The 17460-nt window shown below is 42.5% G+C and overlaps 1 protein-coding gene across 2 annotated transcripts in view; it reads right to left on the reverse strand.

Annotated features, from left to right (window-relative positions):
* Window positions 1-850: 850 nt before the first annotated feature.
* Window positions 851-17460, reverse strand: part of LOC135467710 (uncharacterized) — a 28328-nt gene continuing 11718 nt past the window's right edge. For both annotated transcript variants that reach the window (XM_064745529.1, XM_064745528.1), the window contains one exon: window positions 851-4716. In XM_064745529.1, the coding sequence (XP_064601599.1) occupies window positions 4508-4716 (209 nt within the window). In that variant the 3' untranslated portion in view covers window positions 851-4507. The remainder of the gene's footprint in view (window positions 4717-17460) is intronic.

Genomic DNA, 17460 nt, shown 5'->3' on the forward strand with positions numbered 1-17460 from the left:
TTTCTCAATCTGCTAACGTCTAATACTCTTTTTTGATATGGTTGTCTTCAACTAACCCAACTATCCCCATTATCATTGACACCGCTACCTGATCACATAACACCCGCTAATCAGCTGCCTAATGCCAACTGCCCTGTTCCTTCCACTGTGCAGATGCTGGCTGCCTCCCAGCAATGCTGATTGACTCCCTGCCCTTGACGTTGTATACCAACGACTGTACTTCGTCCTGAAGTACATGAGGCGCATAGAGATGTTGGAAGCTCACCTTTGTGGCTTAGCACTTCTGTATTTTAGTTAACGTTCAGGTATAGGCCATGACCTCACCCGTGTGGCTGATCATTTCTGTTTTTCTGTCACCCTCGTGTACATACGGTGACCTCCCCTGAGGGAATGAACACTTGTGTCTTATAGTTGGCCTCAAGGAACCAGCACTTTGCTAAGTCTAATCTGTAAGAGTACATAGGTGCACAGTGTTTTTTAGTAATACTGTTAGGAATTCTGTGAAGTTTTTACTTCCTGTTGCAAATCAGATAGAGCTGTTCGATTATTTAGCTATTTAGTTTATTATTTATTTGACTGGCATTTTACGCCATACTCAAGAATATTTCACTTATACGACGGTGGCCAACATTATGGTGGGAGGAAACCGGTAGAGGCTTGGATAATTAACCCACGACCACCTGCAGGTTGCTGGCGGACCTCACGTACGAGCTATTTGATGAAAGTGTAATGATTTTAATATATGTACTTGTACTATGATATAAAGGTTTACGTACAAGGAAGAGGCCAAAGGTTAGATGTAATAGGATTTCTCGCAAATTTTACAGAACTTCACATGTAAATATGGCTGTCAAAGTTTAATAAGTTTTAAATCATAATTATATCCATCATTTGACAAATATATGAAATATAGCAGTTGGAACGTATGGGAATAATTTTCCAAATAAAAGACGAATTACATGCATGTTTCAAGGAAGACACTATACATGTATATGCAATCCTATAATACAGTGGATTAAACGTTGTCTTTACTTTAAGCCATTTTATTAAAACGGTCAGTCCTCAGTTTTAGGCAAGAGTTTCTGTAGAAATTACACAGATGATGCTACACACCACATGATGTTATACATCACAAACAACATCACAGAAGACGTTACACATCCGAGATGACGTTACACTCCACAATATTACACATCACGTGACGTTACACACCGTGACAGTGTTATACATCACATGACGTTACACAACAGAGATGACGTTACACATCACAGTAGATGGCACATCACAGCAGAGGGTACACATCACAGCAGACGGTACACATCGCAGATGACGATACACATCACAGTAGATGATACACATTACAGAGAACGGTACACATCGCAGCTGATGCTACACATCACAGAAGGCGTTACACATCACAGCGGACGCTACACATCGCATAGTAGGATTGTACATATCGCAGCAGACGGTATATACCACAGACGACGGTACACATCACATTAGACGTTACATGACACAGACCACGGTACACATCACAGCAGACTGTACATACCACAGGAGACAGTACACATCAGAGCTGACCGTACACATCACAGCTAACCGTACACATCACAGCAGACTGTAGATACCACAGGAGACAGTACACCACAGCAGACGGTACATACCTCAGACGACGTTACATGAAACAGAAGTGGGTATATATAACAAAAGACGGTAAACATTGCAAAAGATTTTACATACACCAGACGATGATACACATAGCAAAACACGTTACACATGGTAAACATCCAGAGCACGCTTCACCACACAGAAGACGGTACACACCACAAAACATCGATATATCTCAGATGGCGATATACATCGTAAAAGACATAACACATCAGTGATTACATGACACATCACCGAATACATGACACATTAAAGGATACGTAACACATGACAGTACAGATCACAAAACCTAGTATATTGCAGAAGATGTTACGACATCACAAATCACGGTACATTTGCAGAAGATGTTAGATATCATAAAACACGGTACATTTGCAGAAGATGCTAGATCTCACTAAAGACGTACACGTCACAAAACATCTTACACACCACACGTAGGGGAGTGTCTCCTAACACACACGTCCTCACAGACGGGGGAATGTCACCTATCACGGGTTCTCAGGTAGTGGAATGTCTCCTATCACACATGTTCTCACAAGTAAAGGAATGTCTCCAAGCACACGTCCTCACAGGTACAAGAATGTCTCCTATCACACACAGGTCCTCGGGTAGAGGATTGTCTTGTCAGACACATGTCCTCACACGTAGAGAAATGCCTCTTATTACACGTCTTCACAGGTAGAGGAATGTCTGCTATTACACATGTCCTCGTAGGTAGGGGAATGTCTCACACATGTCCTCACAGGTAGTGAAATGTGTGCTATCACATGTCCTCACAGGTAGAGGAATGTCTGCTATCACACGTCCTCACCGGTAGAGGAATGTCTGCTATCACACGTCCTTACAGGCAGAGAAATGTCTGCTATCACACATGTCCTCACAGGTAGGGGAATGTCTGCTATCACACGTCGTCACAGGTAGAGGAATGTCTCCAATCACACATGCTCACAGGTAGTGGAATGTCTGCTATCACACATGTCCATACAGGTAGAGGAATGTCTGCTATCACATGTTCTCACAGGTAGAGGAATGTCTGCTATCACATGTCCTCACAGGTAGAGAAATGTCTGCTAAAGACGTACACGTCACAAAACATTTTACACATCACATGTAGGGGAATGTCTCCTATCACACATGTCCTCTCAGAAAGGGGAATGTCTCTAATCACAAATATCTTCAGACGTAGAGGAATGTATCCTGTCACGTATCCTCACAGGTAGGGTAATGTGTCCAATCACACGTCCTCACAGGTAGGGGAATGTCTCCTTACACGTGTCCTCACAGGTAGGGGAATGTCTCCTATCACACGTGTCTTCACAGGTAGAGTGTCTCCAATAACACGTCCTCACAGGCAGAGGAATGTCTCCAATCACACGTCCTCACAGGTAGAGGGATGTCTGCTGTCACATATATTCTCACAGGTAGACGATTGTCTGCTATAAAACACGCCCTCACAGGTAGGGGCATGTCTCCTATAACACGTCCTCAGAGGTAGGGGAATGTCTCCTATCACACATATGTCCTCACAGGCAGACGAGTGTCTCCTATAACACACGTCTTCACAGGTAGTGGAATGTCTGCTATCACATACATGTCCTCACAGGTAGAGAAATGTTTCCTGTCACACAGGTCCTAAGGTGGAGGAATGTCTGCATTCACACTTCTTCACGGGTAGAGGAATGTCTCACACATGTCCTCACAGATAGTGCAATGTGTGCTATCACACATGTCCTCACAGGTAGTGCAATGTCTGCTATCAAACGTCATCACAGGTAGTGGAATGTCTGCTATCACACACATGTCCTCACAGGTAGAGAAATGTTTCCTGTCACACAGGTCCTAAGGTGGAGGAATGTTTGCATTCACACGTCTTCACGGGTAGAGGAATGTCTGCATTCACACGTCTTCACGGGTAGAGGAATGTCTCACACACGTCTTCACAGGTAGTGCAATGTGTGCTATCACACATGTCCTCATAGGTAGTGCAATGTCTGCTATCAAACGTCTTCACAGGTAGTGCAATGTCTGCTATCACACACATGTCCTCACAGGTAGAGAAATGTTTCCTGTCACACAGGTCCTAAGGTGGAGGAATGTTTGCATTCACACGTCTTCACGGGTAGAGGAATGTCTGCATTCACACGTCTTCACGGGTAGAGGAATGTCTCACACATGTCCTCACAGGTAGAGAAATGTTTCCTGTCACACAGGTCCTAAGGTGGAGGAATGTCTGCATTCACACTTCTTCACGGGTAGAGGAATGTCTCACACATGTCCTCACAGGTAGTGCAATGTCTGCTATCAAACGTCTTCACAGGTAGTGGAATGTCTTCTATCACACACATGTCCTCACAGGTAGAGAAATGTTTCCTGTCACACAGGTCCTAAGGTGGAGGAATGTTTGCATTCACACGTCTTCACGGGTAGAGGAATGTCTGCATTCACACGTCTTCACGGGTAGAGGAATGTCTCACACATGTCCTCACAGGTAGTGCAATGTCGGCTATAAAACGTCTTCACAGGTAGGGGAATGCCTGCTATCACACACATGTCCTCACAGGTAGAGAAATGTTTCCTGTCACACAGGTCCTAAGGTGGAGGAATGTTTGCATTCACACGTCTTCACGGGTAGAGGAATGTCTCGCACATGTCCTCACAGGTAGTGGAATGTCTCCTATCAAACGTCTTCACAGGTAGGGGAATGTCTCCTATCACACATATGCCCTCGAGTTGACACGAACGGTGACCACGGAGTCTTGTCTCTAAATCTGAACAGTTTTCTCGCGGGTTTCCTCACCATATCCACCAAATACAAGACGTACTGCACTATTTGTCTCTTTCAGGGCGATGAAGTATTGGCAGGTATGTAACCAGCGAACATGGAGAGCTTGTCAATCTCACACTCACAACTCACGCGTATGGGCTGTGTATAAATTTCCCACTGGTCGGATAGTGATGCATCCCCTAACAGGCTGACCGTCTCACAACTGTCATTTTTTTTCCTCAACATGTTCAGGTGGAAAACCTTTTGGGTACAACGACCGTGATCTGTAAAAACAACATGCTGGATTATTTAACATTAGGCGTAAGACATGCACGAGGCTCTCCATAAGTTCCGGCCCGGATAGCACGGTTAGTAGAGCCCCCGCTGCGGGAGCGGTAGATCCAATCGTGGGTCGAGTCACCCCTAAGACTTCGAAAGAGGAAGTTGTAGCTTCCTCGCTTGTCGTTCAGCATGAAGGGGATAGTGCAACAACTGGCTGACCCGTATCAGTGTAATGGCTCGGGTGGGGCGGCTTACTTGCCTTCGGTAAGTCGTCTCAGTGAAGCAGCACTAGATAAAAGAGCGGTGGAAATCTGTCCTGCAACAAGGAGGCACATGACATACACCCTAAGGATTCCTTCGTTGTCATATGACTGAAAAATTGTTGAGTATGACGTTAAACCCCAAGCACTCACTCACTCACTCTCCATAAGTGCACACTGGTACGTGAGAGTCTCCATAAATACACACTGCTACGTGAGGCTCCCAACAAATATATACTTTAACGTGAGGCTCTCCACAAGTACATACTGGTAGGTGAGGCTTCCAACAAATATATACTTTAACGTGAGGCTCTCCACAAGTACATACTGGTAGGTGAGGCTCTCCACAAGTACATACTGGTGGATGAGGCGCTCCACAAGTGCATACTGGTAGGTGAGGCTCTCCAAAAACTACATACTGGTAGGTGAAGCTATCCACAAGTAAATACTGGTAGGCGAGGCTCTCCACAAGTACATACTGGCACGTGACGCTCTGCACTGTAGCACACTGGTGCTTGAGGCTGTCCATAAATAGGCCTATACACTGGTACGCGAGGCTCGTGCTGAAAGCGACGTCAGACTCCAAACAAACACAACACTGTCATCAATATCCATGGTATGTCATGCTATCTAACTTACACTGTCACCAATATCCATGGTATGTCATGCTATCTAACTAACACTGTCATTCATTTCCGTGGTATTTCATAATGTGACAATGAATCAACCGTCAACACATGTTTCAGAAGGATCACCTTTCAGCACTTGATAGAATTGATCGCCCACCTACACATGTGACAGAGAGACTATCCGTTCAGGCTAGAGATCACCCTTCAACACGTGTGGCAGAAGGGATCACCCGTTAACACGTGTGACAGAAGGGACTGCCCGTCTAAACATGTGGCAGAAGGGATGGTATGTCCACACAAGGGATCACGCGTCAACACGTATGACAGAAGGAATAATCCGTCAACACGCGAAGGGATCATCTTTCAGCACCTCTGACAGAAGGAATCATCTATCAGCACCTCTGACAGAAGGAATCATCTTTCAGCACCTCTGACAGAGGGAATCTTTCAGCACCTCTGACAGAAGGAATCATCTTTCAGCACCTCTGACAGAAGGAATCATCTTTCAGCACCTCTGACAGAAGGGATTATCTTTCAGCACCTCTGACAGAAGGAATCATTTTTCAGCACCTCTGACAGAAGGAATTATCTTTCAGCACCTCTGACAGAAGGAATCATTTTTCAGCACCTCTGACAGAAGGAATCATCTTTCAGCACCTCTGACAGAAGGGATCATCTTTCAGCACCTCTGACAGAACGGATCATTCAGTTATTCATATAATTCTCACGGCTGGCAGCCACCCTATATAGACCGTGAACCAGAAGGGCTGAACATAGGTGGAAAGCTTAACATTTTCTAAGTATATGCCAGTAATCCCTGTGAATGGCCAAATCTACCATGTATATTCTGGTGGGTGTGGTCAGTAGGGCCCAGAGAAAGGGGTCCAAAATTAAGCTACATCAGCTCGCATGTGAACCCAGTGAAACAGTCTGGCACGAACCCAGGTGTTATGATCCCCGCCAGGCATTTTTTCGTGATGGGCTGTGTCCGCTAGACGTACATAAGCGATATCAAATAATTCAGCCAGATCAGCTGGTGAGTTAAACAGACGAAACTATATCAAAAATGTTTGACTTAGCCACCGGTGTCATGAATGGGCACTGTCAGACATTTTCAGTAGTGGGCAGTGCCAGCCGAACACCCCCTAATAAACCACCCCTAAAAAGCTAAGCTAGATCAGCTCATCACTTAACCCGATGAAACCAAATTAAAAATACTTGGCATAGCCCCAAATGTCAAAAATGAGCAGTGCCAGCCAGACACGCCTAATTTATATCGTGCACAAAGTTACATGAATGCTAGATCAGCTTGTCAGTTAACATGATTAAACCGAATGGAAAATGTACGACATGACCGCAGTGATCATGACCAGCGACTTTCATTTTCGGTGGTGGGTTGTACGATACGGACGCCCCGTAATATCTCATCCAAAAAGTAAGCTCTATCTGTCCTAGGTATCATGAATACATCATATAATGTCTATTAGCAAGAAAAAGCCAGGAGATATGTAACAATATTGACTATACTCTTATTAAGCCCAACAGAACATGTGATTGATTTATTGGCTTCACTTTCTGAAATCTCGAAGTTCAGCATTACACACAACGATTTCATCCTCCTATAACCCATTGTGGCCGAAGGATACGCTCACGGTCGGCCCTTTGTCAACGTACGATACGCCCATCATGTACCTTCATACACTTACCATGGCACGATCTTCAGGCTATCGTACGCGTACCCGCGGCCGACAGTCGACGGACCCTCGGCTCATGATCATCAAATATCCGATTTCCTGTAAACCGTGATGACTGTGATGAACACCGTGATGGCTCACAGCATATTTACTTGCACACATATTTCGCACAAAATTCGAGTTTTAACTTATTTGGTACCCCCAGACCTATATGTTTAGGCTCGCCGCGCATATGCACCGTTCTCCTAGGACAGAGGAATTAAGTTTGTACCGGGCGTCTCGAGCATACGATATTTTATATAATATTAGTTAGTTCAATAATTATTAAACAACAAGCCTACATAGTTATGTGCCGACAAATATATGTGTATGCAACACGTTGCTTTCTGTGAAATATACTCGCTGTAGGCTACATGATGGCCCTAAACAACCGTGGCGGTTTTTCAGAATTTGAAAATGGACTCGAGTTCTTCGGCTTTTCAGTTGGTAAATTTACCACAGTTTCATGTTGGATGCAAAATTATGCAGTAATATTTGACTTTGATGTGAGCGATGTGTGTTAGCCTGTGTACTTACATACAACAAAAGGCGCATTAAAAACTATATTGCAAATGTATATGTAATGCATGAGTCATATCGCTACATCACACAAGGCCTACAATTTATAAGATTCAAACCACTGATACGTCTAAGGTATCCTTTTAATGTCGAGTCCCTGAATTGTATCCCCAATTTAACAACTGTCGATCCTATCGTTCATTAATTTTTTAAAGCCCAGAAATGGCGCACGACGAGCGCAGTAATATGTAGCCGTTATATACATGTGCGCACGGCGAGCGCAATCATACGTAGCCGTTGTAGATATGTGTGCACGGCGAGCGCATTCATACGTAGCCTTTATATACATGTGCGCACGGCGAGCGTAATCATACGTAGCCTTTATATACATGTGCGCACGGCGAGCGCAATCATATGTGGCCGTTCAATACATGTGCGCACGGCGAGCGCATTTATACGTAGCCGTTGTAGACGTGCGCACGGCGAGCGCAATTAGACGTAGCCGTTATAAGTCGTAAAACATATTACATATTTTATGTAACCTATCAATGTATAAACTGTGAAAGTACACCAAGTAAACATCGCCGTCGTATGAAGTAAAAATCAAGACCGGAGATTTTTGGTACAGGTAAAAACATCTGTAGGCGAAATTTCAATCCAGTTTTTGCTGTTGCTATGAATGACGGCGTGTTTGAAAGGGTTCGGCCAGGGTCGGCGTATGGTGGGCGTATGATACCCGGACCATTCGACCACAGTGGGCGTAGGATTGATGGTTAGGATCAGGCTGTACTGTATTTCAAGGTAACAGGCGACATATAAGAATTCAGATATGTAAGTTGAAAGCTTTCTTAATTTTACTGACATAGTTTGCTATTATAATGGTATAAATATTTTATTACTTTTTACATATTTTGTCATGTTTTTTGTCTACTGAAATCCCTTGCTTTTCGAAAGGTGAATGCTACTAATGTGCTAGTATTGGAAACAGGTTACAATGGCATTTGTTTTGAAAGATTTGCGAACAATATACACTTTATACACTTTTTATTCAAAGGATTTGGTATAAAAAACGCTTTTTGTTACAGTATTCTACTGGAAATTGAATGCTAACCTCTTAGCTATGGCGCATTTGTTGTAGGCCCTATGAAACAAAATTAGAGCCTAACTTGCTTGAAATAGCCAAAAAGATAGTTAGGCGGTATTTCTATTACCAGTGTTTAAAACCTCTTTTTGTTAGGGGACTTGATTTATTTACAGTTTTAAATATTGAAAAGATTAACAAATACAAGACATTCGCTGGAGTATTCTCAAGCCTACACTCAATGTAGTCTTAGTCTGATGTACTGGTGTTCGCTAGTTTCATACTCTTCAGAATTCTCCAACCCAAAATAGCCTACATGTTAATGGCTATCTTAACCCGTGAAACTATTTAAATCAAACAAGATTGTTCCTTACCCCCTGGTACCAGTACCCGGTTTAGTGAACAGCAGCTCTGTTATTAAAATAAAAATGTTCAACTAGTCATATGATTTGAAGAGGGTTAATATGTTAGTAAACAGCCTTGATTTTATTTTGCGCCCAATATTTTCAGTCTACCGTATAAGTATCAGCGAGTATATGCTTAGAGGCTAACTAAACATATTGTTTTCACAATATTGATAGATATATGCCGCATCAACAGTGGGACAAAATGTAACACATACTTCTTCAGTGTCCACACCAAATCAATTTCTGAATTTTAACACCAAGATTGTGGCGAGCAACTGTTTTACACGGATGATATCCAGTCCGTCCAAACGGAAGTGAGTTTTTAAACAGTGATATTAGAAATACCGTCAAACCATGTTTTTAACTGTTTCAAGGCCTACAACAAATGTGCCATAGTTGATAGGTTGGCATCCAATTTCCAACAAAGTGTTGCAACAAAAAGTTTTCGTTCAAACGAAACCTACCATTATAGACTGCAAATATTACTGTAGTAAATATATATACCAACTCCTTTGTTTAATACGTGTATACTGTTTGCAAACCTTTTAAAACAAATGCCATTGTAGACCGTTCAGTTTCCAATACTTGCACATTAGTTAACATTCACTTTACAAATAAGGTAAGGAATTTCAGTAGACTCAAAAAACATGACAAAAGAAATAACAATTAATAAGACATTTATATCATCATAAATTTCAAAAAATGTCCGTAGAATTAAGACAGTTTCCAACTTACATGTCTGAAACTCTCCCGAGCGGCGGGTGGTCACTGGCATAAGCTTTTTATCAAATTAAACAGTTCAAAGCTTTAAGGACGATGCCATATGCGAATGGAATATATCAAGAGAGCAAACGTTATTAAGAATCAATCATAATAGAGGCTAGTTTGCATTGTGTGATGGGTGCTACAGACAAAAATCACTTTGACGTTTCAATGATCTCTGTGAGTTGTGGTAAGATTGACCCTTAATTTTAGGTTTGAAGATTAGTTGAGTGAATGCTGTTCATGCATCATGACAGGCTTAGAGACATAGATATAGTATTAGCCTTGTCTCCAGCAGTGTGACTGGTGCTACATATTTGACACTATGCCATCTAAATTTATTTTAATCAAAAAAGAAGACAAGACAGGACATTTACAGATGAAATTAATTTTTTAATGAATCTAACTCTTTTTCAAATAACAACTCGTCTAATCATTTTCAGTTTGAGTGATCGTGTTGGTTGCCCAACCTCTTGTAACATTACACTCTGCCACTGTGTCTTGCCCACACTGTGTGTGAGTGTTTGTTGTACCATATTATATGCACCTGAGTGTCGTCTCACAATCACAGTGTACCCATACAGTCATCCGTGTATCATTACACTCTGCCAGTGTGTCTTGCCCACCCTGTGTATGAACGTTGGTTGTGTCATACCATATGCACTTGAGTGTCGTCTCAGAATTACAGCGTATCTATCCTTGAAAATTCCTTTGTTTTGATTAACACAACCCGGTCCCCAAAAATAGGGCCAGCATGTATGCAGGTTTTAAAGCTGACTAATGAAAGATATAGAGATTTTAAAGAAATTACATTTAAAGAAAATCCATCCGACGGGGAATAAAAGAGTATGGCCCATTTTGGAGGATCTGTTACCCCAAACAAACATATTTTTTTATAATGATCTAATGACCCCCATATCTAATGAATTGCTACGGTGTTAATATCTAAGTTGGTGTGAAGTTTTCAGTCACTCTCTCTAAATAAACGGAGTTCGACTTGCTGAAATCTCGCGAAATCCAAGGATTTAGCGTTTAGGGGTTACGCATTAGGAATGACAACCACTTTAATAACACTATATTAGCACGGATATCTTGACTCTTATTAATATTAATGATTAACCAGGCATTTCTGCTTTAAAATTCATAGAGTACTGAAATAAAGACGGCGTGTGGTTGATATTAAAATATCAGTTCATAACTAATGGGTACACTCGTGTCAAACCGACAAATTCAGTGTGCATGTAAAGCAACATGTTTTTTCCACAGTCTGTTACCCGCGCTTACAAAACCGTGTGGCTATCGCAGGTTTTCCAAGAAAGTTGAATAAAGGTTATTGCATTCGTCTATGTATTTGTCCCTGTCAGATTTGCTTACATGGAGTACTCTGTTCTTTTCATATACCGCTATCTTTAAACCTGATCGAATACATTACTATATCTTATCTTTTGTTTTAAAAAATTTTCTTGAAAGTTTTGTTTGCATTTCAATTTCCAACTAATGAATGGTAGTTTCCTTTGATGACACCACCAAGCCAAAGTCAGTTAATACCGTGTACATGAAGAAAGCAAACCATCAATTTCTTTTAAAATTGAGAACTGAGACCAACACTAAGGTATGCGGTACAGATTAACTATAAAAAACACTGCTCTGAAGATCTTGTCATAAAATATTCAGATTCCATACTTCATATGTTCTAATGGTCAACAACAACAAATACTTTTGAGGTCCTCTAAATATTTACAGTGAATTCTAATTTGCTTCTTATGCCATGGGCAAACAGAACAGGACAGACCATGTGATCTGTGACAGATTATTTTTATGCCATGGGTAGACAGAACAGAACAGACCAAGTGATCTGAGACATTATTCTTATACCATGGGCAGAGAGAACAGGACAGACCATGTGATCTGTGACAGATTATTCTTATACCATGGGCAGACAGAACAGGACACCATGTAATCAGGGACAGATAATTCTTATGTCATGGGCAGACAGAACAGGACAGACCATGTGATCTGTGACAGATTATTCTTATGCCATGGGCAGACAGACCGGGACGACCATGTGATCTGGGACAGATTATTCTTATGCCATGGGCAGACAGAACGGGACAGACCATGTGATCTGTAACAGATTATTCTTATGCCATGGGCAGACAGACCGGGACGACCATGTGATCTGGGACAGATTATTCTTATGCCATGGGCAGACAGACCGGGACAGACCATGTGATCTGTAACAGATTATTCTGATGCACTGGGCAGACAGAACAGGGCAGACCATGTGATCTGAGACAGATTATTCTTATGTCATGGGCAGATAGAACAGGTCAGAACATGGGATCTGTGAAAGATTATTCTTATGTCATGGGCAGACAGAACAGGTCAGAACATGGGATCTGTGACAGATTATTCTCATGTCATGGGCAGACAAGACAGGTTAGAACATGAGATCTGTGACAGATTATTCTCATGTCATGGGCAGACAAGACAGGTCAGAATATGGGATCTGGGACAGATTATTACACTGTCACTGGCAGACAGAACAGGTCAGGCCATGTTATCTGGGACAGTTTACTCTTATGCCATGAGCAGACAGAACACGACAGACCATGTGATCTGGGACAGATCATTCTTATGCCATGGGCAGACAGAACAGGGCAGACCATGTGATCTGGGAAACATTATTCTCATCCCATGGGAAGACAGAACAGGCCAGGCAATGTGACAAGGGACAGATTATTCTTATCTCATGGGCAGACAGAACAGGTCAGACCATGGGATCTATGACAGATTATTGTTAAGCCATGCGTAGACAGAACAGGTCAGACCATGGGATCTATGACAGATTATTCCCATGTCATGGGCAGATACAACAGGACAGATCATGGGATCTGTGAGAGATTATTCTTATACCATGGACAGACAAAACAGCTCAGACCATGGGACCATGACAGATTATTTTTATGCCAGAGGGAGACACAACAGGACAAGCAATGTGATAAGAGACAGATTGTTCTTATGTCATGGGCAGACAGAACAGGTAAGACCATGGGATGTGTGACAGGTTATTGTTAAGCCATGGGCAGACAGAACAGGTCAGACCATGGGATCTAGGAAAGAATTTTTTTATTCCAAGGGCAAACAGAACAGAATAGACCATCTGATTTGGACAGATTATTTTTATGTCATGAGCAGACAGAACAGGTCAGACCATGGGAACTGTGACAGATTATTCATATGCCATGGGCAGACAGAAGAGATCAGACCATGGGATCTTTGACAGATTATTTTTATGTCATTGGCAAACAGAACTAGACAGACAATGGGATCTGTGACAGATTATTTTTACCCCATGGGCAAACAGAATAGGTCAGACCATTTGATCTGTGACAGATTATTCTTATGCGATGTTCAGACAGAACGGAACAGGCCATGTAATCTGGGACTGATTATTCTTATGCCATGAGCAGAAAAGACAGGTCAGTCAATGAAATTTGTGACAGATTATTCCTATTTCATGGGCAAACAGAACAGGTCAGACCATGGGAACTGTGACAGTTTATTCTTATGACATGGGCAGACTAAACAGGTCAGACAATGCGATCTGGGACAGATTATTCTCATGTCATGAGCTTACAAAACAGCACAGACCACGGGATATGTGACAGATTATTCTTATCCCATGGGCAGAAAGAACAGGACAGGCAACGTGATAAGGGACAGATTATTCTTATCCCATGGGCAGAAAGAACAGGACAGACCATGTGATCTGGGACAGATTATTCTCTTGCCATGGGTATGCAGAACAGGACAGACCATGTGACCTGGGACTGATTATTCTTATGGGATGGGCAGACAGAACCGGTTAGACCATGTGATCTGGGACAGATTTTTCTTATCTTATGGGCAAACAGAACAGAATAGACCATGGGATCTGTGACAGATTATTTTTATGCCAGGAGCAGACAGAACAAGACAGACCATTTGATCTGAGACAGATTATTCTTTTGCCATGGGCAGACAGAACAGGTCAGACCATGGGATCCATGACAGATTTTTTTTTGCCATGGGCAGACAGAACAGGACAGACCATGTGATGTGTGACAGATCATTCTTATGCCATGGACATACATATTAAGACGGACCATGTAATTTAAGTCAGATTATTCTTATGCCATGGGTAGACAGAATAGGTTAAACCATAGGATCTGTGACAGATTATTCTTATGTCATGGGAAGACAGAATATGTCAGACTATGTGCTCTGGGATAGTGTATTCCTAGGTCATGGACAAAAAGAACAGGACAGACCAGGGGATCTGTGACAGATTATTTTTATGACATGGGCAGACAGAACAGGTCAGATCATGGGATCTGTGACATATAATTTTGTGTCATGGGCAGACAGAACAGGTTAGGTGATTTGATCTGGGATTAAATATTATTATGCCATGGAAAGTCAGAACAGGACAGACCATGTGATCTGGGACAGATTATTCTTATGCTTTTGATGACAGGACAGGCCAGACCATGGGATCTGCTTCAAATTATTCTTATGCCATAGGCAGACAGAACAGGACAAACTGTGTGACCTGTGACGTATTATTCTATTCTAGTATTCCTATGTCATGGGCAGAAAGAACAAGACAGACCAGGAGTTCTGTGACGATTATTTTTATGTCATGGGCAGACAGAGCAGGTTAGACCATGGGATGTCAGACATATTATTCTTATGCCATGGGCAGACAGAGCAGGACAGACCATGTGATCTGTGACAGGTTATTCTTATGCCATGAGCAGACAGAATAGGCCAGACCATGTGATCTGTGACAGGTTATTCTTATGTCATCTGCAGACAGAACAGGGCAGACCATGGGATCTGAGACAGGTTATTCTTATGCCATGGGCAGACAGAACAGGCCAGACCATGTGATCTGTGACAGGTTATTCTTATGCCATGGGCAGACAAAACGGGACAGACCATGTGATATGTGACAGATTATTCTTTTGCAATGGGCAGACAGAGTAGGTCAGACCATGGGATCTATGATAGACGAACAGGACAAACCATGGGATCTTTAAGAAATTATTTTCTTTTCATGGGCATTCAAAACAGGTCAGACCATGGGATCTGTGACAGATTATTTTTATGCCATGAACATACATATCAGGACGGACCATGTAATTTGAGACAGATTATTTTTATGCCATGGACAGGCAGAACAGGACAGACCATGTGTTCTGGGACAGAGTATTCCTATATCATGGGCAGAAAGAACAGGACAGACCATGGGATCTGTGAAAAATTATTTTTATGCCATGGGCAGACAGAACCGGACAAACTATGTGACCTGGGACGTATTATTCTTGTGTCACGGGCAGACAGAAATGGTCAGACCATGGCATCTGTGCCAGATTATGTTTATGCCATGAGAAGATAGAACAGGAGACACCATGTGATCTGGGAGAGACTATTTTTATGCTATCGGAGCACAGGACACGCCAGACAATGGGATTTGTGACAAATTATTCTGATGCATAGACAGACAGAACAGGACAAAAAATGTGACCTGGGACGTATTATTCTGATGTCATGTGCAGACAGAACAGTATAGGCCATGGGATCTGTGACAGATTATTCTTATGCCACGAGCAGACAAATCAGGACTCACCATGTGATCTGGGAGAGATTATTTTTATGTCATGGGGAGACAGAACAGGTCAGACCATGGGATCTTTGACAGATTATTCTTTTGTCATGGGAAGACAGAACAGGTCAGACCATGTAATCTGGTAGATATTATTCTTCTGCCATGGGCAGACAGAACAGGTCAGACCATGTGATCTGAGACAGATTATTCCCATGCCATGGGCAGAGAGAACAGGTCAGACCATTGGATCTGTGACAGATTATTTTTACGCCATGGACAGAGAAAACAGGTCAGACCATGTGATCTGTGACAGATTATTCTTATGTCATGGGCAGATAGAAATGGACAGACCATGGGATCTGGGACTGATTATTCTTATGCCATGGGCAGACAAATAAGGACGGACCATCTGTTCTGGGAGAGATTATTATTATGTCATGGGGAGACAGAACAGGTCAGACCATGTAATGTGGTAGATATTATTCTTCTGCCATGGGCAGACAGAACAGGTCAGACCATGTGATCTGAGACAGATTATTCCCATGCCATGGGCAGAGAGAACAGGTCAGACCATTGGATCTGTGACAGATTATTTTTACGCCATGGACAGAGAGAACAGGTCAGACCATGTGATCTGTGACAGATTATTCTTATGTCATGGGCAGATAGAAATGGACAGACCATGGGATCTGGGACTGATTATTCTTATGCCATGGGCAGACAAATAAGGACGGACCATCTGTTCTGGGAGAGATTATTATTATGTCATGGGGAGACAGAACAGGTCAGATCATATCGTCTGGGAGAGATTCTTCTTATGCCATGGGCAGACACAACAGGACAGACCATGTCATCTGTGACAGATTATTCTTATGCCATGAGCAGACAGAACAGGGCAGACCATGTGATCTGTGACAGGTTATTCTTATGCCATGGACAGACAGAACAGGGCAGACCATGTCATCTGTGACAGGTTATTTTTTTGTCATGGGCAGGCAGAACAGGTCAGACCATGGGATCTGTCACAGATTATTCTTATGCCATGGGTAGACAGAACAGGTCAGACCATGGGATCTGTCACAGATTCTTCTTATGCCATGGGCAGACAGAACAGGTCAGACTATGGGATCTGTGACAGATTATTCTTTTGTCATGGGCAGACAGAAATGGTCAGACCATGAGATCTGTGACAGATTATTCTTATGCCATGGGCAGACAGAACTTACCAGACCAAGGGATCTCTGACAGATTATTCTTATGCCATGGGCAGACTAAACAGGACAGACCATGGGATTTGTGACAGATTATTCTTATGCTTTGGGATGACAGAACAGGAGAGACTAAGGGATCTGTGACAGATTATTTTTATGCCATTAGCAGACAGAACAGAACAGACCAAGGGATCTGTGACAGGTTCTTCTTATGCCATAAGCAGACAGAACAGGTCAGACCATGGGGTCTATGACAAACTATTCTTGTTTCCTTGACAGACAGAACAGGACAAACCATGGGATCTGTAAGACATGATTTTTATGTTATGGGCAGACAAAAGAGGTCAGACCATGGGATCTGTGGCAGATTATTTTTATGCCATGGACAGACAGAACAGGACAGACCATGGGATCTGTGACAGATTATTCTCATGTCATGGGCAGACAGAACAGGTCAGATCATGTAATCTGGTAGATATTATTCTTCTGCC

This window comes from Liolophura sinensis, chromosome 6 (genome assembly GCF_032854445.1).
Source record: "Liolophura sinensis isolate JHLJ2023 chromosome 6, CUHK_Ljap_v2, whole genome shotgun sequence".
Lineage (NCBI taxonomy): Eukaryota > Metazoa > Mollusca > Polyplacophora > Chitonida > Chitonidae > Liolophura > Liolophura sinensis.